Source organism: Theropithecus gelada, chromosome 2, assembly GCF_003255815.1.
Source record: "Theropithecus gelada isolate Dixy chromosome 2, Tgel_1.0, whole genome shotgun sequence".
In the NCBI taxonomy this organism is placed as follows: domain Eukaryota; kingdom Metazoa; phylum Chordata; class Mammalia; order Primates; family Cercopithecidae; genus Theropithecus; species Theropithecus gelada.
The window spans coordinates 131,562,826-131,586,526 of NC_037669.1; the positions used below are offsets into that span (position 1 = coordinate 131,562,826).

A 23,701-nucleotide genomic window follows, 5' to 3' on the forward strand; every position below is an offset into this window, starting at 1 on the left:
ACTTAATTAAATGAGCAGTTTTTGTCTTCATCTTGACTCAAACACTAGGCACTTCATGACTCCCTTCTAGATTTTCACAACACCACATTGTTTTTCCTCTCATCACTGCCACCTCCCTATGCCCAGCAATTTTATCTCCTTTCTAGCACATCTTTTTCCCTGGTCATTAAATGTTAAGAGTTTTTCAAGCCTCAACCAAGTTTCTCTTCTCAAACTCGTTTGTGTTCTATGATGACCACACTTCAATGATCATGTGTGACATACTACTGATCCCTAATTGAGTACTGGCTTTCTCTGAAATCTCCATATTACTTCCTTGAAATGTTCACTTATCTGAAAGACAACCACAACTCTCGTCCAATATTAAGCTCATGTCTTTCTCTTCCACTGCCAAACATGATCCTCTTGCATTGTTCCCCGAGTGAATGTCACCTGCCCTCACCCTAAAGTTCTCCAAAATGGTTCTTGCATTCCTTCACTTATTTCCATTTCCACCTCCTTTGTCTGACCATCGTCTCTTTTCTTGAACCATTGTAAGTCTGTTAAGATGGTCTCTCACAGCCACTCTGACCCTCTTCCTCTGATGTCTGCAGTGAAGACAGCATGATCTTTCTGAAATCAAATCTGAGTGTTCAGATCATTCTTACTGTTCATATCTTTTCACATTTCTTAAAATGAAACCCATCTATTTTTCTCCTGATTAAATTATTGGAAATTGCAAGCACGTGCAAAATTAGAATAAAATAATCACCCTGTGTACATCACCCAGTTTCTACAATCATCAACACATGGTCCAGCTTGTTTCATCATCAGCCCACTCACCTTTTATGTCTCCCTAGGATTATTTTGAAGCAAATCCCAAACATTATGTATCTCTAAAAAAAATTTTTTTTCAGAGTAACTACAGTACTATCATCAACCCTCTTAAAAATTAACAGTTCCTTAATACAAGTAACTTGTGTTCACATATCCTTGATTTAAGTAAAAATCATTAACATGGATATGGTCTTCCATTTTCTGGCCCCTGCCTACTTCTCTAGCTACTTCTCACACATACCACTCTGCTCTGTGTTTCAACTGCACTGGCTTTCCAGCTCTTCCTCATTTAATACAATTTCAGAATTCCATTCCCTTTCTTTAGAGCACATTGAAGTTCACAATGAAAATTCATACATTATTAGATTATAACAGGAACTATATAGCACATTGCTTGGAACATAGAACACAAATATTCTTTAGATGATTAAATAAATGGATTTGTGGGGAGAAAGAGGATGGATACTTAGCCCAGACTTGGGGGAGATAGGACCTCCTGAGTGGCTCAGGACTTAACAAAATGAAGTGGAGACAAGAGCATCCTTCTGTGAGCAATGTCAGGGAAGGGAAAGCTGGCATCATTTTTAGTCTCAAAGTTCACAGCAGGTAGTGGTGGGAAGGTGGCAGACCAAGCAACACGTAATACGCTTCGTTTAGGAAGGAGGGACTTGGGAATTTTAAGTATGAGAATATCGTCAAAATTGAACTCTTAAAGAAATCACTGTCATCTTTGTTGAAGATGGATTGTGGGGAGATATTATAAGAATGAGGCAGGAAGATGGATTAGGAAGCTTTTAGAGCAATTGGGCGTGAGATGGGGGTCCTGAATAGGGGTTGAAATAGCTGAAATAGAAAAGGGGATTACAAAAAATACGGAGAGGGGTGTGTTTATTTTCAGTTTATTGCCCCACCAGCTCCAAATCCACTCTTCTTTGCCCTATTTTTTGACACTGGAGCTGAACTGTTTAAGTATTTTTCCTTTACCAGCTGGCACAGTGTTAAGCTTTGTCAAAAGAGAGCACTAGGGTGACATACAGACTATACTGTGGCAGGAAAACACTTTCAAGTTCCCATTGTCCATTTTTACTATTGACCGTTGGAGCCCAGTGGTACTCAGGGACCAGCTCCTACTATGCTTTTAGGCCACGCTGACTCAATGGCAGATGCTTCCACAACAAGCCACTTTCACAGCAATGTATGCATGTGTGTGTTGTATAGAAGAATTGAAAATATATTTACGGATGGACCTGGTGGCTCACGCCTGTAATCTCAGCACTTTGGGAGGCCAAGGTGAGTGGATCATGAGGTCAGGATTTCCAGACCAGCCTAGCCAAGATGGCGAAACCCTGTCTCTACTAAAAATACAAAAAGTAGCCTGGCGTGGTAGCGGGCACCTGTAATTCCAGCTACTCAGGAGGCTGAGGCAGGGAATTGCTTGAACCCAGGAGGCGGAGGTTGCAGTGAGCCAAGATCTCGCCACTGCACTCCAAGCTGGGCAACAGAGTGAGACTCCATCTCAAAAAAAAAAGAAAGAAAGAAAGAAAGAAAATGTATTTACAGTAGGAATTTCATCCAAGGAATAAACTTTATAAGAAATTGTGTGAGGAAGCTGATGCCTGTAATCCCAGGGAAGCCAAGGCAGGAGGATCGCTTGAGGCCAGGAGTTTGAGACTAGCATGGGCAACATAGTAAGAAAAAAAGCGCCTGATTAAGATTAAGAAAACTTTAATACTGCAGGAAATCAACTTAATCTCAATATACAAAATCTTAAAACTCAGTTAAGAAAACAACCTAATTTTAAATAAGCAAAAATTTGCACAGACACTTCAGAAAAGATATGTGGATGGTAAATAAACATATGAAAAGATGTTTAACATCATTAATCATGAGACAAAAACTACAAGATACCATTACACACCTATATTAGATTGCTAAAATTTTAAAAACTGACAACACCAAGTGCTGACAAAGATACAAAGCACCTGGAACTCTCATACATTCCTGATGGGTGTGCACAATGGTCCATTCTCTTTGGAAAATAGTTTTGCAGTTTCTTAGTTAAGCATGCAATTTGCCCTACAAATAGCAACCCCACTCCTAGGTATTTACTCAAGTGGAGTAAAAACTTTGTCTGCACAAAATCTGTATGTGAATGTTTATAGCTGCATTATTCATAATCTCAAACTGGAAACAACTCACTCAGAATTCCTTTAGTTGGTGAATGCATAAACTGGTACATCCATGTAATGGATTATTACTTATAAATAAAAAACTGATACACATAACATGGATAAATTTCAAGTGCATTATGCTAATGAAAGAACTCAAAGACTTCATACTGTATGATTCCATTTATATGACAGTCTGGAACAGGGAAAACTATAAGGATAGAACATTCTATCAGTGGTTACCATGTACTAGGAAGGGGAGAGATTGCCTATAAAAAGGCCCAAGGGGAATTTTGGGGGTGATGAACAAATCCTATATTTTGATTGTGGTAGTAGTTACATATTCATTTTTCAAAATTCATAGAACCGTATGATAAGATGGATAATATTTACTATATATATATATATATATATATTTTAGAGATGAGGTCTCACTCTTGTCTCCCAAAGTGCTGGGATTACAAGCACCAGCCACCCCGCCTGGCTTAAATTTTTTTTTTTTTTTTTTTAGACAGGGTCTCACTCTGTCACCCAGGCTGGAGTGCAGTGGTGTGATAACAGCTCATTGCAGCCTCGACCTCCTGGGCTCAAGTGATCCTCCCATCTCAGCCTCCCAAGTAGCTGGTGCTACAGATGTGTGCCACCACACCCAGCTATTTTTTTTAATTTTTTGTAGAGACAGGGTCTTGCTATGTTGCCCAGGCTGGTCTCAAATTCCTGGGCTAAAGCAACCCTCCCACAAAGTGCTGGAATTACGGCATGAACCACCACACCCAGCTTAGTTTTTTAAATGCTACTGTTGAACACAAATGGAGATTTGAATCAAAAGTTACGTGATTTTCTCAAATAAAAAGACATAAGATGTCAGTTATCCTAAGCTGATCTTTTAAAAGAAAAAAAAAATTCATGAATATTCTGAAAAGGGGGACTAGCTTTGTCAAATTTTAAAATATACATTCTCAGTAATTAAAATAGCATAGAACTGGCTCATTAATCAGCAGTTCACTGGAGCCAAATTTTTGAAAAATCCAGATTAGACCCAGGATAGGAACATACCATGTATTAAAGGTAGCATGTCAAATAACTGGGGAGATATGAAAACTGAGTAGACACCCAGAGAGAAAATTGGCTTTATACATCACATATCCTACCAGAAAAAAAAAAATCCAAATGAATAAAAGCAAACACTAATACTATAAAAGTACTAGTGGAAAGCCCTGCAAGAATTATCATACAACTGCAACATGGGGAAGATATTTCTGGCTATATACAAAAACTCAGAAGTCATAAACAAGAAATGGATCAAATCTATTTATGTAAAAAATAATTTCTGTGCAGGAAAACCATAAGCAAAGTGAAGCAACTGAGAAAATATTTCTAATCATCCTAGACAAAGGCCTAATTTTTCTAACGTGAAAAGGTCCTACACATCAATTTTATTTTATTTATTTAGTTTTGTTTTTTGAGATAGAGTCTTGATCTGTCACCCAGGCTGGAGTGCAGTAGCAGAATCTCGGCTCACTGCAACCTCCACTTATGGGCTCAAGTGATGTTCCAGCCTCAGCCTCCCGAGCAGCTGGGACCACAGGCAGGAGCCACCATGCCTGACTAATGTTTGTATTTTATGTAGAGATGGGGTTTCACCATATTGCCCAGGCTGGTCTCAAACTCCTGAGCTCAAGCAATTCTCCCACCTCAGCCTCCCAAAGTGCTGGGATTACAGGCGTGAGCCACCATTCCCAGCCAATTTTAAAAGGCTCATTAGATAAATTATGTCAACAGAAAATGTAAGAAAATATAATTGGCTCTGTTATGGGTTGAATTGTATTCCCCTAAAATTCCTATGTCTAAATCCTAGCCCCCAGTGCCTCAGAATGTGACCTTATTTGGAAATAGGGTCTTTGGAGAGGTAATCTAGTTAAAATGAAGTCAGTAGGGGGGGCCCTAATCCAATTTGACTGGTCTCCTTAAAGAAAGGTGTAAAAATAAATATAAAAGGAAAATCTGAAGACATACACACAGGGAGAAGGCCACATGAAGATGAAGGCAGTAATCAGAGTGTAATCAGATCTACAAGCCAAAGAATACCAGGAACTACCAGCAACCTATTGGAAGATAGGGCAGAGGCATGGAACAGATACTTCCTCACACCCCTTGGAACAAACCTGCAAGATACCTCGGTCCCAGACTTCCAGCCTCCAGACTGTGACAATGTATTTCTGTTATTTAAAGCCATACCCAGTTTGTGGTACTTTGCTTCAGCAGCCCTAGCAAACTAATATAGGGTCTTAAACATATGAAAATTTACTCAGCCTCCCCTATAGTAAATGAAATTCACATTAAAACTGCAAGAAACCATTTTTGTTCTAATGAAATTGCTAAAGATCAAGAGTCTGGATAACAAAATGTCATTGACATAAGACAACAGTACCCTCATGTCTTCCTGTTTGGAGTGCAAATTGGTACAAACTCAGGAGAGGTAAATTTGATAAAATCTATCAAAATTATAAATATATGTACTCTTCCTAAAATGTGTGAAATGACACACAAATTTATTGCAGCATCATTTGGAAAATGAAAAGACTAGACTGGCTGGGCACAGTGGCTCACACTTGTTATCTCAGAACTTTAGGGGGCCAAGGTGGTTGGATCAGTTAAGGCCAGGAGCTCTAGACAAGCCTGGCCAACATGGTGAAACCCGGTCTTTACTAAAAACACAAAAATTAGCCAGGCGTGGTGGTGTGTGCCTGTAATCCCAGCTACTGGGGAGGCTGAGGCACGAGAACAGCTTGAACCAGTGAGCCAAGATCATGCCACTGCACTCCAGCCTGGGCAACAGAGCAAGAATCTGTTTCAAAAAAGAAAAAACAAAAACAAAAAAAAACTGTAACTAACCATCATTATGTGCTGGTTAAATCAACCAACATCAATATAGTGAACAATTTTACACCTATTTTTAAAATAAGGAAGACTTTTTATGTCTTGATACAGAAAAATCTCCAAAATACCATTGAAAGACTGAAAAAGCAAAATATATAGCAATGTAGTATTTTAGCATTTGTATTAAAAATACATTTTTGTTTGAATATGCTTAAAACATCCCTGGAAGAAGATACACAAAAATTATTAACATTGTATTCTCTATGGAAAGGACAGGGTTGGAGGGAGAGTTTTATCACATGATGTTTTAAAACTGAATTTTGAACCATATGAATAATAAAACGCATAACTTTTTACATAAATAAGAGTGTTTTTTGCTGCCACAAGGTGGCAGTGTTGAAGTCTTTATAAAAGAAGAGTATTTTGAAATTTGTCTCAAGACAGAAATTTTTGTATTGGGCCTGTAATTTTCAAAGATCTAACTGGGGATTGAAAACAGGTAAAATGTATTTTCATATAAGGTAGCATATTTTAGGAGTCATGTAAGTATGTTTTATTTCTGTAGTTTTGTAATCACAGTGTATTTTATTTTGACTTTGCTTTAAATAAAGCACTACAGGACCATGGTAAGAAAAAGATAATACAAAAGCATTTTTGGCCAGACATGGTGGTTCACACCTATAATCCCAGCACTTTTGGAGGAGGACCAGATTGATTATTCCAGGTAGCTAGTGTGAGCTTTCTCTGTTGTTGGATTGTCAGTTTCTGTACCCAAGAGACCTCCCCTTAGACTAGGAAAACAGGGAATTCTGCATGCTTGGCCAGTGCATGTTAACTGCAGACTTTGCTTTAAAGTGTGTGGACCTGATGCTGAGCATCAGACTGGGAGCCTCAAAATGTCAGAATAAAGAGGGAGGAAGCCTAGTTTCCCCTAACCAGACCATTTTATTTTGGTAAGAGCCCACTTGTTTCTTTTTCCTTTTGCTTTTTTGCCCTCAGGATAAATATGGATTGTTTTACAGTAAGGCACATGTGAGAAGGGAGGGGAGTTGAAGAGGCCAGATGTTAACTTTCAGTGTACTATGTTGAGACCCCTTTCTTTTTTCCTTTTCTTTTCTTTTTTTTTTTTTCTTTTTTTCTTTTTTTTTTTTTTTTTTTTTTTTGAGATGGAGTCTTGCTCTGTAGCCCAGGCTGGAGTTGCCCAGGCTGGAGTGCGGTGGCGTGATCTCAGCTCACTGCAACCTCTGCCTCCCGGGCTCAAGCGATTATCCTGCCTCAACTTCCTGAGTAGCTGGAATTACAGGTGCCCGCCACCATGTCGAGCTAATTTTTGTATTTTTAGTAGAAAGGGGGTTTCACCATGTTGGTCAGGCTGGTCTGAAACTCCTGACCTCGAGATCCTCCCACTTCGGCCTCCCAAAGTGCTGGGATTACAGGCATGAGCTACTGCGCCCAGCCCGAGACCCCTTTCTTGTCTCTGCATAGCAGCCCCACTCTGGCCTAGAGCCTCTTCAGCTTTCCACCACTAAGCTAAGCTCTCACCTCCACTTTAGCCTCTTCCTTACTTAGACTTGTGTTATGGGCTTCCTCCACTCGGATTAACCTACCCACATGCTCCAATCTTCTCATCTTCCTGAAGTCATTTGATACGTCTCATCTAATGGTTCAGCCCTCACTGGTAAGTAAGCGTTTATTCCTTTTTGCTCTTCTATGTAATTATATTTATTTCATCAGGTTCTCCTGAGAGAATAGAGAAAGCACAAATGTTCCATCACCATACTGGACTGGAATCCTCTGGAGATATCTCTTAGTTCTGCTTTTTTCTTCACTCAGATCTTTGTCCCTCAGATGTGTGTGTTTGTGTTTATAACAGTTGTTGGTCTTCTGATTACAACAGTAATATATATTCATTGTATATAATTTGGAAATATAGAGAAATAAAAAAGTCTATAATCCACCAATTACTGTTACCATTATAGTATATTTATTTTTAGCCTTTTCAGTATGCATATGGTGTATTTTTAAAAACAAACGACATTATTTATACTATGTACAATTTTGTATACCGTTCTTTTTACTAATATCGTGAACAATTTCCCAAGTCACAAAATGGTCTTTTTCAACATGGTTTTTAAGGCTACATAGTATTTCATTATCTGAATTGACCATTATCTGAATTACCTCTTATTCTCCTGTTAGACGTTTTGCTTGATCTCAATTGTATTTGTTTTTTAGTTTGTTATTATAGAACACTTCTATTATACCTGGCCTTTCCTGTGTGCTTGTGATATCTGTCTTAATTGCAATTGAGAAATGGACTTTGGGCCAGGCACAGTGGCTCACACCTGTAATCCCAGCACTTTGGGAGGCCAAGGCAGGCGGATCGCTTGAGCCCAGGAGTTCAAGATCAGCCTGGGCAACATGGATAAACCCTGTCTGTACAAAAAATTTGCCAGGCATGGTGGCACGTGCCTGTAATTCCAGTTACTCGGGAGGCTAAGGTGGAAGAATCACCTGAGCCAGGGAAGTCAAGGCTGCAGTGAGCTGTGATTATGCCACTGCACTCTAGCCTTGGCGACAGGGGTGAGACGATCTCAATTTTCAAAACTAAAAAATATTTTTTAAAAAATATACTCTGATTTAAGCTGCAAAGGAATTTATTGAAAGGAAGGCTGTTAGCTCGCAAAATCATACATGCACAAGTTCAGGTAAGGGCTTTTCTTCTCTTTTTCATCAAAAACAATGTTTCATCTACTATCCATCATCCCAAGCACTGTGAGAGATTCACTTTTGACACTTGAACGGAGTTCAGAGCATTTCTACTAGCTATTCTGTTCTCATTCCATACCAGTCCTTCCTTTTTCTCATTCTTTCTGATCAGATCTGTTCATAACATTTGTTGACTGTGGGGCAAAAGTACAAATAAGGCTCAATGTTACTTATATCTAAATATTTTAATCATACAAATTAACCTAAAAACTTGAAAGAGAAGATGTGCTCTGTCTTCCTCCATTGACCAATATACTTCATAAATAACCTGGAAGGGGAAGTTCTAATTCTGAATTATTGTTCTGTGCCTAAATGTAGTGGGGCAGGAAGAGCCAGCCCTTGGCCCTCTGCCTCAGGCCCGTGGCGCCCACCTAGTTGCTTTTCTACCTTTTACTCATTCCTTCACCTGCTGTGGATGCCAGCATAAGAGGCTTTATACAGGCCTTAGAAGTGGACTCAGCGTGTTTGGCCAGAATTCTGGGGGTCCCAGTACACAGAGTGTGGTCTAGAAGAGAGGGGGTGGGTGCAGGCTCTGGTGGGCATTTCCTGATGGACTCCTCACTCTGGTGTTGGACTGTGGCCAGAGAAGGGCCAGAGCAGGGCCCTCTAAGAAGGGGTTCTGGGCAGGGCTATCTCCACTTCTCCCTGAAGCCTCCCTTGTCTCTTATAGTTCATATGACCTCACCTTTGTCTTTCATGTTCCCAGAGCATTTACCATTAATATCACTCATTTGAGCATATTAGTCATATATTCACTGTATTGTTACTTAGCGATTTCCTAAGGATATGGGCAGCTTCCTGGCATCCCAGGAAGAGAGGACTGGGTTCATATCTTATCAATGTCAAATATTTCATTATCACAATTGATACTTTATGAATACTTGATAAATTGAATGGCATCGAAATGATGTAATAGTGTACTAATCCAAGATTAGTAACTTTGTTCTCAAATTAAAGCCTTACTGGATATTTGCAATGTGGCCGTCTTAGTCAGTCTGCATTACTATCAAGGAATACCTGAGGCTGAATAATTTATAAGAAAAGAGGTTTATTTGGCTTACAGTTCTGCACACTGTACAAGAGCCTGGCACCAGCATCTGCCTCTGGTAAAGCTTCAGCCTGCTTCCCTCAGTGGAAGGTGAAGGGGAGCTGGCCACGTGGAGATCATATGGCAGGAGAGGAAAGAAGAGAGAGGTGGAACAGGTGCCAGGCTCTCTTTTAACAATCAGCTCTCAGGGAAACTTCTGCAGGAACTAATAGAGCAAGAACTCATTCATTACTGCAAGGAGGAACCAAACCATCTAGGAGGGATCCACCCCCACAACCCAGACACCTCCTGTTACATTAAAGATCAGATTTCAACATGAGATTTGGAGGGTGAAATATCCAAACTATAGCAATGACCATATATGTTTTTGCCATAATTGTGGGATTATGTTTTCTGGTTATGCAAAACAAAAAATAAAAAAAAAATCCTGTAAAAGCGTCTTCTAATGGAACTAGCATTGTAATAAAAAAAATGTTATATATCTAAAGTATAGCTCAAAATGTATGGCCAGGTGCAGTGGCTGTCACCTGTAATCCTGGTACTTTGGTGGGAGGATTGTTTGAGCCCAGGAGTCCAAGACCAGCCTAGGCAACGTAAGCCAGACCTCATCTCTAATAAAAATTAAAGAAAAAAAAAAATTGGCCAGGCATGGTGGTGCACACCTGTAGTCCCGGCTACTCCAGAGGATAAGGCAGGAGGATCACTTCAGCCCAGGAAGTTGAGACTGAAGTGAGCCATCATTGTGCCACTGCACTCCAGCCTAGGTGACAGAACAAGGCCCTTTGACAAAAATAATAATAATAATAATGAGAACTATTACATGGAAAAAAAGTAAGTAAGCTAATACACTATAGAATTATTGCCTTCAACACGGAACATGCTGATAGAAAAGTTTCAACATAGCACACAATTTATAAAATAATCAGTTAATCAGGCCACAAATATTTCTTGAGGTTTCTATTTACTGAGTGCTGTGCTAGGCCCTAGGCCCTAGGAGTATTCAGTAGTAAATAAAATAAGACAAAGTTCCTCCTCTCGTGGATCTCATATTAAAGCTGATTGTAACAAAGGATGAATTTGTCATTGGGCATTACAGCTGCAACTCTAAGTTCAGGCCAAAGAGTGTGCAAGGGTCGGAGGAAGAGCTCAAGGTCCGCATAGGATCATTGTTTACTGGCAATGGCAGTCCTTCCTTCTTGCTGTTCTGAATTTGCCATAAATGTCGCGAGGATAATGTGAAGGGTAGTGCCACCTCAGGACCTGCTCACCTCTCTCATGTTCCATCTTATTCCCGTAGACCTTTCATTGAAGCTGCAGCTCTTATTTTCCAGTTACTATTTAGATCGCTCTATCAAGGCCTGCGGTGACTTGGGTTTGATTATGAAGACAGTTATTAAGGCTCCTAAATTTTCTTCCCTTGCAGTTTGCCTAAAGGCTGTTTAGGGAAAGATAGAGTCTCTTGGCTTGGCTTCTCTAAATGATCTTTATTTTTCCTGCTTTCCCCTAAATCTTTCTTTCTTTATATTTATTTATTTATTTATTTATTTTTGAGATGGAATCTCACCTGTCGCCCAGGCTGGAATGCAGTGCTGCAATCTCAGCTTACTGGAACCCCTGCCTCCCGGGTTCATGTGATTCTTCTGCCTCAGCCTCCTGAGTAGCTGGGACTACAGGTGCCTGCTACCATGCCCAGCTAATTTTTACAGTTTTAGTAGAGACAGAGTTTCACCGTGTTGGCCAAGCTGGTCTTGAACTCCTGACCTCAGGTGATCCACCCACCTCAGCTCTCCTAAATCCTTCAAGTAGAAACAGAAAAGAAATAGGAAGGGGGAATAGGCACAACTTTGTTCAGGCTCCGGAAAGCACCACCTCTCAGGCTGCCCTACACAACAGGAGAGCTGCCATCTCAATGTAGTGACGTGGTTCAACAGAAGAAGGTCTTCATATTTAGCTTCCCTGACACACCCACAGCTCCCCAGCATTGCCAACACTGAATTAATAGCAGCACATCTGCCCTGAGACTCAGTGAGGTAGAGCAAGGTGACTCACCTGCACTCAGAGGCTGAGTGGAGACCAAGGCTCAAAGACTGGAGAGAGAAGACACTGCAGAGACTCAGGGGCCTGCCACCAGCAGGAGTCAGAGGAAAGCCAGCCAGCCAGAGGAACATCATTGGGAGCATTGCCCAAGGTGAGAGAGCCCAACCTCCATTCACATTCATATCAGCCTCAGACTTCAGCCTTGAATACCAGCAGCACAGGGAGAAATTAAGTGAACAGTGGGTTGGCCAGGGGTGATGGCTCACACCTGTAATCCCAGCACTTTGGGAGGGTGCAGTGGGTGGATTACTTGAGGTTAGGAGCTCGAGACCAGCCTGGCCAACATGGTGAAACCCCATCTCTACTAAAAATACAAAAAATTAGCCATGCGTGGTGTCAGACGCCTGTAATTGCAGCTATTCAGGAGGCTGAAGCAAGAGCATCACTTGAACCTGGGAGGCAGAGGTTCCAGTGAGCCGAGATCACACCAGTGCACTCCAGCCTGGGTGACAGAGCGAGACTCTGTCTCAAAAAATAGTAATAATAAAATAAAATATACAATGTTTCAACACACTTGAACTGAAGACAAAATTCTTATAAAGTGTTATAAGCAGTAGGAGAAAATGGGGAGGGGGTGGTGGGAGATCCTCAAATAAAGTATGGATTGTCCACCAAATCTCTGTACTTGCAGAGACTTGGACTCTGGTTCCCTTCTTAGACCTCAGTGTGGTGGAAAGAACATGGGCCTCTGTTTTCAGCAGGCCTGAGTTTGAATCCTACCTCCATATATTATTTATCCTAGCTAATTTGTTAAATGAGAACAACTACTTAATCAGTCTGAACCTCAGTTTCTCTACCTGAGGAAAATACATGCGTTCTGTGTCATGGGAGGATTAAATGAAGTAGTAAACACCTGCAAAGTGCTAAGTATATTTTCTGGAACATAAAGAGGCAAAGGAAAAAGAAGAGAAGGAGAAGCAGAGAGAAAAAGGAGAAAAGAAAAACGTACAGATGACTACCAACAATGACCATGGTTAGTCATCTCACAAAATCTCTCCTAGCAAGTTCTGTCTTCTTTATGTCTCAAATATTATTGCTAAACTTACCTTCTATTTATTTGCCATTTGACTTCCCTTCTTAAAGCTGCCTACCCCCTTTTGAACAGCAGAGGCCTTAATGTTTGGGGAAATTGGGTGAGGAAGAAAATCATTCTGCATATAGAGTTGCTGAAAAATACTGCCATATAGTTGAAACTTTTAACATTTGTTTTTTTTTTTTTTTTTTTGAGACAGAGTTTCGCTCTTCCTCCCCAGGCTGGAGTACAATGGCATGACTCGGCTCACCACAACTTCCACCTCCCAGGTTCAAGCGATTATCCTGCCTCAGCCTCCCAAGTAGCTGGGATTACAGGCATGCACCACCACACCCGGCTAATTTTGTGTTTTTAGTAGAGATGGAGTTTCTCCAAGTTAACCAGGATGGTCTCAATCTCCTGACCTCGTGATCCACCCGCCTCGGCCTCCCAAAGTGCTGGGATTATAGGCGGGAGCCACCGTGCCCGGCCGAAACTTTCAACATTTTTTAGCAGCTTAAAACAACAGCTGTTTATCTCAGCGTTTTTGTGGGGCAAGAGTCCAGGCATGGTTTAGCTGGGTTCTCTGCTTTAGGGTCCCTGCTTCAGGCTGTACACCACCAGGGTGTAAGCTGAATGTTATTCTTAAAGTCTGACTGAGCAAGTGTCCACTTTGAGGTCCACTTGGATTGTTGGCAGCCTTCATTCCCTTGAAGCTGTAGGCTCCCAGCTCCTATAAACTCTCTGCTGGTCCTTGCCATGTTGGTCCCTCCATAGGCAGTTCACAGCGTGGGTATTTGCTTCTTCAAAGCCAGCAGGAGACTGAGAACAAGACTGCTGGCAAGGGAAAGTTTTATAAACATAATGTGATTACAGGAGTGACATCCCATCACCTTTGCCATAATGTATTGGTTACAAGCAAGTCACAGGTCCCACTCACACTCAGGAGAGGGAACTACAAAAGGGGGTGAGCATCAGAAGGTAGGGAATATACGGGTCACTAGATAGTTCAACTTTTTAAATTGTTTTCACAGAATTTTTCATCCCTTATGGAGTTTTCAAGAATTGGTTTTTGGCCGGGCGCGGTGGCTCAAGCCTGTAATCCCAGCACTTTGGGAGGCCGAGACGGGCGGATCACGAGGTCAGGAGATCGAGACCATCCTGGCTAACACAATGAAACCCCGTCTCTACTAAAAATACAAAAAAATTAGCCGGGCGTGGTGGCGGCGCCTGTAGTCCCAGCTACTTGGGAGGCTGAGGCAGGAGAATGACGGGAACCCGGGAGGCGGAGCTTGCAGTGAGCCGAGATCGCGCCACTGCACTCCAGCCTGGGCGACAGAGCGAGACTCCACCTCAAAAAAAAAAAAAAAAAAAAAGAATTGGTTTTTAAATTGTGCATTAAGGATGGTGGTTTGGGCTGGGCATGGTGGTTCACACCTGTAATCCCAGCACTTTGGGAGGCCAAGGTGGGCGGATCACTTGAGGTCAGGAGTTTGAGACCAGCCTGGCCAACATGGTGAAACCCCATCTCTACTACAAATACAAAAATTAGCTCGGCATGGTGGCATATGCCTGTAGACCCAGCTACTCAGGAGGCTGAAGCAGGAGAATCACTTGAATCCGGGAGATGGAGGTTGCACAGTGAGCTGAGATCGTGCCACTGCACTCCGGCCTGGGCAACAGAGCGAGACTCTGTCTTTAAAAAAAAAAAAAAAAAAAAAAAAGGAACGGTGATTTGGCTTAAACCCTTTGTGAAATGAAACAGAATGTCAATATAAATAAAAAGAACCATGCCCCACAACAGCACTGAGTCTATTTCCAGGCAGCCGGTGATCAGGGCTGAGAACTTGCCCCAGACCACGAGCCTCTCTGTTGAGAAAGTAAACTGACACAGTTTTTCAGCGTCTCAAAGAGCCTGCAGCGGTGATCCAGTTTCTTCAAAGGGTCTGTGGATTCTCTAAGCTTTCCTGTTATGTTCCTGCCGTAGTTCTTGCAGCAAAAGTTCATAATGTGAGTCTCCACATGCTGCTTTATCCATCTGAGCAGGAACTGCAAGCTAGTCCTGCCTCCTATCTGCCGTCTTAATCCCTAAACTCTCATCAGTTTTCTTGTCCTGTAAAAGATCAACAAACAGAGAATGGTATTTACCTGTGATAAAATGCAAAAACTAAGACTGCTTCATCTCCAATATCACCTTCACCTCCAACTCTACATCAAGGTTTGCCACAGAATATTGACTGTTCAAATAGGTTGTTTGCCGTGTGACAGCAAGAAGAACCTGAGACCTTAAAAGAACTCTTTAAATACCTGAAGATGAACTTTCACACAAACCAAAGGAATTTTAAAATATATGTCTTCCCCTCCCAATTTTCCAAAAAGCTCAGGGCTTGCCCTGTTTAAAAGGATGTGGTCAGCTGACTGCTACCTCAAGCCAGAAAAGCAATCATGTCCAATCAGTCCACACAGCCATTGCTGCCTCTGTGTCTCACTGGCATTCAGGGTCATTTTTCAAGGCTGGGCCTCCATGACCACCTGCAGTTACTGTTGTCTACTGGGAGATAACACTTCAAAGACCCAGGTGGGCCATCAGACTGAAATGAAGCTTCGAGGCTGGATACTCCCAGCCTTAGTGCTAGACTTAGCGAAGGAAGGCTCTCACTTGGGGTTAACTCCCAGGGGGCCAGCCCAGGGGCTTCATCTCTGTGAGTCCCGGCAGGTCGCTCCCTACCTTGGGACCTCAGTGTCATGGTTGGTTCTGGCATTCATTCCCGGAGGACCAAAACTGTCCCTGTCCCTCTTGGGTTGCTCAGCTTTTCATTTTTAACTCTTGAAACCCACAAGACTGATCTTCCCACTTGCCAGAAAACAGAGCTCTGGTTCCATCCTCCTGCGGGAAGCTACCTTTGGGAGGCAGTGCCTGCAGTCACTCATTGACTGAGATAACCCTAGTATCTCTTGCTCTGAAGTCAAAAGAAAATCACTTTCTCTCCAGGGGCACACATTGCAAAATGAGAAGCTGCCAAAGCAGGAACTCATTTTAATTTTCACTCCTCTCTCTCATCTACTTTTCTCTCTATTGCTCCTCATTCTCTCCACACCCAGTAAGTGACATGTTTCTAAAATTTCTCAGGCCATCAAATCTCGATGCCAGAATGCTAATCTATTGGGTGTATTAGAAAGAAGCAAATGTGAATGAAGGTAAAATATGACAATAAGAAATACATATCTACAAATGTAAAGGACTACAGAAATAAAAACAGTCATTAGTCTATAGATTTAGGTTATTTATTTATTTTGAGATGAAGTTTTGTTCTTGTTGCCCAGGCTGGAGTGCAATGGCACAATCTTGGTTCACTGCAACCTCCGCCTCCTGGGTTCAAGTGATTCTCCTGCCTCAGGCTCCAGAGTAGCTGGGATAACAGCCACCATGCCCGGCTAATTTTTTGTATTTTTAGTAGAGATGGGGTTTCACCATGTTGGTCAGGCTAGTCTCGAACTCCTGAACTCAGGTGATCCATCCACCTAGGTCTCCCAAAGTGCTGAGATTATAGCGTGAGCCACTGCACCAGGCATATTATTTAATTTTATTACTATTTTATTTTATTTATTTATTCATTTATTGAAGTAGGTTCTTACTCTGTCACCCAGACTGGAGTATAGTGGCATGATCATGGCTCACTGCAGCCTCAACCTCCCAGGCTTAGGTGATTCTCCCATCTCAGCCTTCCAGGCAGTTGGGATTACAGGCACATGCCAATGCACCCAGCTAATTTTTTGTCTTTATTGTTGAGACATGGTTTCATCATGTTGCCCAGGCTGGTCTTGAACTCCCGGGCTCAAGCAGTGCACCCACCTTGGCCTCCCAAAGTGCTGGGATTACAGGCGTGAGCCAACACACCTGCCCTAGATTTAGATTATATATAAGAAGGGCTACTTATGTATAGATATATGTGTGTATGTGGTTACTATGATGATAGTTTCCCTTAAGCTAAATAACAAATATATACATGAAAAAGAATACTATAGCATAGGCTTCATTTTGCCCACAATGGGCACAATAACTCCATGGTTCAGCATTTGATGGCTAATATTATTATGATGAGCAGCTATTAGCAAGGCCTTTCAGCAGCTATTAGCAAGGTAAAATTTCTACCTGGCAGAAACCTTAGTAGGAGTAATCACTTTGGTTTGAGGCTTGGTTTTAATCCTGAACACATCAACAGAATTTCAAGATCAAAGGCCCTTAACAGTGACTGAGTTTCTTAGGATCTTTTCCGTGGGAAGATTGACATTTCTCTTTCTTCTTGAGTTAGATCATTTATTAGCATCATTTTCATTTAGTTACTACCCAGTATAAAGTGTAGCACTAATATATAACTCATTGTCCTCATGATGACTAAAGCTTTTTATCTGATGACACTGGCCTGGGAAGATCAGGATTATCTTTGCTTTTTTTTTTTTTTTTTTTTGACGAAGTTTTACTCTTGTCGCTGAGGCTGGAGTGCAGTGGTATGATCTTGGCTCACTGCAACCTCTGTCTCCTAGGTTCAAGTGATTCTCCTGTCTCAGTCTCCCAAGTAGCTGGGATTACAGGCACTTGCCACCACACCGGGCTAATTTTTGTATTTTTAGTGGAGACAGGGTTTCACCATGTTGGCCATACTAGTCTTGAACTCCTGACCTCAGGTGATCCACGGGTCTTGGCTTCCCAAAGTGCTGGGATTACAGGCGTGAGTCAACACGCCTGGCCAATCAGGACAATCTTGAAAGGACTTTTTGAAGAGTCTGCCTCAGACTTTGTGTTACCTACCTCTTCATCTCCTTCACATAGACCTTATTTCATAGTTACTCTTGAAACAAACAGTGCATCTGTTCTTTCCTGGAATCAAATGAATAGGGTGGAAGTAGGAGGAGAAGAGGATCATGGCAGGAAGAGAGGAGGCACAGGGACTTTGAAATCCATTCTCTTCCACAGTCAAGTGCCTTACCTCCTCCTACAAAGTGCAGGGGAGAGGGGGGAATTCAAGGTTTGCTGCCTTCCCTAAATGCAGAATTTTTTAAAGTATTATTTTAAAAATACTGCTTACATTTAGTTACTTCCCTATTTCTGCCGATGCAGACATTTTTATGCAGACATTTTTAGCAAATGTCTTTTTTAAAAAGTGAAGAATTGTATAACTGCAGAATTTCTATGATCCAAAGAGCCAGGGGTACACAGGCCTTTGCAGCAGGAAGGGGAATTCAGAGATGAATCCTCTCATTTGATGGGTGAGAAGACTGAGGCCCAGACAGAGGTATCCACAGTGGTTTAGCAGGTTAGTGGCAGAACAGGGATCCAAGGTTCTCTTTCCTGGTTTAGTGATTTATCACAAAAGCTGACTCATCCATTCACTCATTCTTCAAAAAGTGTTTGGATTCTCACTCTGTGCCAGGTGCAGTTCTGGGCACAGCCTCCTGCCTTTGGTGGATTTCCATGTTTGTTAGAAGATAGGGAGTGCAGCCTCAGGGTAGGTACAGGGTGCTGTGGAGGGTGAGGAAGTCTAGAGACGAGAGCTCACAGGCCTCTGTGGGTAATAATAGCAAGTTGTTTTGGTGTGATTGGAACATGGGGAAGGGGTCATGAGCAGAAGGCGAGGCGGTGAGGAGGCTAGAGAGGGAGGTGGGGTCTGATCAAAGAGGTCTAGCTGGTGGAGAGCCAAAGTGGGAGTCTGGGACCTGGTAATGTCTGTGCTTTAGAGAGACCACTTTGGCTGCAGAAGGGTGAAAAAAATCAGAGAAGAGCTTACTAGTAGGCTTTGAGCCAAGGTAATGAACCTCTTAGACTCTGAGGCAGAAGTCAGACCTGGAAGCTTCCTCCAGTAGCCTCAAGTTGTTATCCCAGTGTGCTGTACTAAAATTGTCATTTTCTGTGTGCTGTGATGAGAAAACAGATGAGAAAGCGCTGCCATAGAGGAGAGCAAAACCCTGGGTGAGGAGACTGGTTTGATGGGAATTCCAATTGGAAATCATATTGACCTGAACCAAGAGGTCAAGACCTGATTCTGGACTTTGTAATTTACTGGTTGTAGGTAGTGAAAGGGAAGTAGAGGTAAGTAAGAGACCCCTAGTCTGGGACAACTAGAAGGGTGATGGTACCATTCATTGAAATAGGGAACATAGGTGAAGAGTTTGTGGATAAAGACTATGAGTTAGCACATACTAATGATAGGTACCTGGAAGACATCCAAGAAGTGATGTCCAGTGAGCATGTAAATATGTGGCTCTGAAGGGGAGAAGGAGGTCTGGGTTACAGTTATGAATCTGGGAATCTCAGCATATCTAGTAATTGAAGCCATATGGTCAGTGAGTAATGGTGGCCAAGAGAAATGTGTGGAGTAAAAGGAAAATGGGACTCAGGAGAGGAACATCAACATGTAGGCTAGGGCCCAGGAAAGGAGCTCCTAAAGAGAAGATGGGCCAGATAGGAAGGAGGAAGGTTCAAGGAGGTGGTGTCCTGAAAGCCAAAATTAAGAGCCTTTCTCAAAGGTAGAAGCGGCTAAGTCCTTTCTAGAAGATGGGAGGTTAATGGTGTAATGCTGTGGATGCTGGTTGTGTGTGGCTGTAAATAGCTCCAATCCATGGCATCCATTTGTATTCTTAATGTACATGGATGCTGTTACCTTTTTTGGGCTAAAAGAGGAAAAGATGTTGTTGCCTGGGTTTGTGGAATAGGTAGAGAAAAATGAAAGAAATCGATACCCCAGGAGGTTCGGTAGAAGCTGTAGGGACTGGATAATGAAGGACCTTATGGGACTTTGGAACCTAAGGGATACAGGGTTGGAGACAGAGGCCTTACTACTATTCAGTACCCAAGACTACTGTATGGCTGGACCCATAGAGCATCTGCGGACAGCATCAGGGCCAGCCTCTACTGGCTTGCAGAGGCAGTAAACTCTGTTTAGAATCTTGGAGAGAAGACCAAGAGTACATGCGAGTCCACCCTCTGAGGCTACAACACATCACTGGGAAAACTTTGGGGGCTGAGGGTTTGCTGGTTGCAGGAACAAGGAGCAAACACAAAATGTGGTCCCATCTGTGTCTACAGCTGGTGAGACTGGGTTATTCAAGAATCTGGGTGTGGAAGAAAGCAGCATTCTTAGAAAGAGCTGCAGGAGACATGATTAGTCAGGGCAAAGCCAGTTTTCTGGAAGTAGAATAAACTTGTAGTGAAAAGGTGAAGTGTATGGGGGAGTTTGTTTGCCTGGAAAACCTTTCCAAAGGTCACAGTTGAAAGGAAAGTTTAGGAGAGAGTGAAATGGTAGAACACTGGGTGAGGAAAATAAAAAATAGAGAAATAGGGGATTGAGAGTGCATAAGAGGAGAAATGAGCACAGATGGCAATGACCAAAGATAATCAGGACTTCTAGGATGGAAGAGAGATTGGGAGGTAGGAGCAGGAAGGCAAATTCAGATCCCATAAAGAATCAGTTGTCCTTCCAAGAGGTTCTCAGCCCAGTGAAGTTCCAGATCTCTTTCCATTCTTGGGAAAGAGTAGCAGTCTCTGGTGGAAGGAATATCCCCTACTTCTTAGGAAAATTTATTCATGACCTGGTCTGGTAGTATTCCCTACTTCTTGGGAAGATTTACTCATGACCTTCCATAGCAGGGTGGAGTTGGGGTTTTGGCTGCTGCCATGCGTCTTCCTTTCCAGTGTCTCTTCTGCTTATCCGAGGTAATGCAAAAACTTTAAACTGATACCTGTTGGTGTAATGGGAGTGCCTTTAATTTATATCAACCTTCCAACTACCTTAATGTTTGGTTTTTGCTAGTCAATTCCATGCACATCTTATCCTCAAATGCTCTAATATGTGTAGACCTAACTGTCCTATTGTGAATCCCCTGTCTATTAGATACCGAGAGGCATGATCCAGCCAGGTCATTCAAGAGTGGCTCAGCAATCAGCAGACAGGATGTGTCAAAGGGATGGTCAAGTCCCTGGTTCCACCTCCAGGGTCAGCAACAAGGAAGGTGTCTGATCAGAGAGAAAGAGTCAGAAAAGCAAGAAGCAAATGTATTATAATAAAATGTTACAGCTCTTTTAGAATTTATCTAGCAGGTTTTCTGGTTACTATAAGAGAAGGGGGAACCACCGCGGATTTGGAATATAGTAAGATGGGGATATATTTATTCTCTTAGTAGCTGGTGCAAAGATTCCTCTTTGGGGGAAAGGTGTCTTTGTAAAATTACTTCAGGGGCAAACATGGGGAAGACTGTAAACATTGTGTTTGGGTGCAGAAGTCCTTAAACTTTAGCATGCAGCAGAAACCCTGGGGGTTGCTAAAACTCAGATGTGCTGGTCAGCTCACCTTCAGAATTTCTCACTCAGAAGACCTGGGGTAGAGCTTGAGAGTTTGAATTTCTAACACACTCCTGGGTGGTGATAATGTTGCAGGTTCAGAAACCACATTTTGAGAACTACTGACTTTCAAAAAAGAAGACACTACCTGAATAACTGAAGAGAAGAATCTAGGGTTGCACTTGTATTAGCCCATTCTCACGCTGCCATAAGGACATGCCTGAGACTGGGTAATTTATAAAGGAAAGAGGTTTAATTAACTAACAGTTCCACATGGCTGGAAACTTATGATCGTGGTGGAAGAGGAAGTAAACATGTCCGTCTTCACATGATGGCAGGAAGGAGAAGTGCCAAGAAAAAGGGGGAAAATCTCCTTATAAAACCATTAGATCTTGTGAGAACTCACTGTCACGAGAACAGCAGCATAGGGGTAATTGCCCCCATGATTCAATTACCTCCCACAATGTCCCTCCCATGACACATGGGGATTTGGGGGAACTACAATTCAAGATGAGATTTGGGTGGGGACACAGCCAAACCATATCATTCTACTCCTGGCCCCTCCCAGATAACTTGTCCTTACATTTCAAAACACAATCATGCCTTCCCAACAGTCCCCCAAAGTCTTTTTTTATTTTAATTTTTGAGACAGTGGGGACTCTCTGTAGGGGCTCCAACCCCACATTTCTTTTCTGCACTGCCCTAGCAGAGGTTCTCCATGAGGGCTCCACCTCTGCAGCAGACTTCTGCCTAAACATGCAGGCATTCCTATACATCCTCTGAAATCTAGGTGGAGGTTCCCAAACCGCAGTTCTTGTCTTCTGCACACCCGCAGGCCAAACACCACATGGAAGCTGCCAAGGTGTGGGGCTTGCATTCTCTGAAGCAATGGCCTGAGCTGTACATTGGCTCCTTTTAGCCAAAGCTAGAGCTGAAGCAGCTGGGAGGCAGGGCACCATGCCTCGAGGCTGCACAGAGCAGGGGGCCCTGGGCCCTGGGAAACCATTTTTCCCTCCTAAGCCTCAAGGCCTGTGATGGGAGGGGCTGCCACAAGTGTCTCTGACATGCCCTAAAGACATTTTCCCCATTGCCTTGGTGATTAACATTTGGCTTCTTATTACTTATGCAAACTTCTGCAGCTGGCCTGAATTTCTCCCCAGAAAATGGGGTTTTCTTTACTATCTCATCATTAAGCTGCAAATTTTTCCAACTTTTATGCTCTGCTTCCTCTTGAATGCTTTGCCACTTAGAAATTTTTTTTCTGCCAGATACCCTAAATCATCTCTCTCAAGTTCAAAGTTCCACAGATCTCTAGGGAAGAGGCAAAAAGCCACCAGTCTCTTTGCTAAAGCATAACAAGAGTCACCTTTGCTCCAGTTCCCAGCAAGTTCCTCATCTCCATCTGAAACCACCTCAGCCTGGACTTCGTTGTCCGTATCACTATCAGCATTTTGGCCAAAGTCCTTCCACAAGTCTCTAGGAAGTTCCAAATTTTCCCACACTTTCCTGTCTTCTTCTGAGTCCTCCAGACTGTTCCAATCTCTGCCTGTTTCGTAGTTCCAACATCGCTTCCACATTTTCTAGTGTCTTTACAGCAGCACCCCACTCTCTGCAGTACCAGTTTACCATATTAGTCTGTTCTCACAATGCTATAAGGACATTCCCGAGATGATAATTTATAAAGGAAAGAGGTTTAATTGATTCACAGTTCTGCATGGCTGGGGAGGCCTCGGAAAACTTACAATCATGGTGGAAGGGGAAGCAAACACATCTTTCTTCACATGATGGCAAGAAGAAGAAATGCCAAGCCAAAGGGGGAAAAGCCCTTTATAAACCTATCAGATCTCATGAGAACTCACTCACTATCACAAGAACAGCATAGGGGTAACCACCGCATGATTCAATTACCTCCCATCAGGTCCGTCCCATGACATGTGGGAATTATGGAAACTGCAACTCAAGATGAGATTTGGATGGAGACACAGCCAAACCATATCAGGGGAAGAGGATTCAGAAGGGAAGGAGAAAAAAGGGAGGTCACAGAGCTGGTGGCAGGCAGGCTGAATACCATGTGAGGCAATCCTCCAAACTTTGAATATAACATTCTTGGGGTGAAGAGATTTCTTGTGGGAACTGGAAATGGGGTTGAGCTCTGCATTCTGAGATGACAGGAGGGTGAAACAGACATCATCCATGGGGCCAAGGAGACTTAAAATGAAATCCATGAACATTTTCAGAAATCTTAGTGGAACACTTGAAAATTTTCCCAGGTGGTGAAAATTGAGAATGGTGGGCAGTTTAAAGAAAAATCAACGGATAAGTTGGGGTTTGTGTACCTCAGCTGACCTCTACATTGCATGTCATCTAGGAGGAAGTATTTGTTGAAGAGAAAGAAAGGTTCTGGGAAAAGAAAACATTATACAGTATACATTCCTGAGGAAACCCAGTGTTTGAAATTCATCAGATGTTAGCAACACACAGAAAACCTGGGGAAGACAGAAGCTCCTCAATAGGAAAATATTCAAAGGCATTTTTTTTTTTTGGAGACAGAGTCTTACTCTGTCGCCAAGCCAGAG

The 23,701-nt window shown here is 42.5% G+C and overlaps 1 protein-coding gene and 1 pseudogene across 1 annotated transcript in view; both read left to right on the top strand.

Annotated features, from left to right (window-relative positions):
* Positions 1 to 7,123: 7,123 nt before the first annotated feature.
* The window catches only part of TRIM59 (tripartite motif containing 59), a 52,515-nt gene continuing 35,937 nt past the window's right edge, over positions 7,124 to 23,701 (top strand). The window contains exon 1 of the mRNA XM_025377969.1: positions 7,124 to 7,542. Within this exon, the coding sequence (XP_025233754.1) occupies positions 7,525 to 7,542 (18 nt within the window). The 5' untranslated portion in view covers positions 7,124 to 7,524. The remainder of the gene's footprint in view (positions 7,543 to 23,701) is intronic.
* Positions 20,852 to 20,920, top strand: LOC112619892 (annotated as a pseudogene).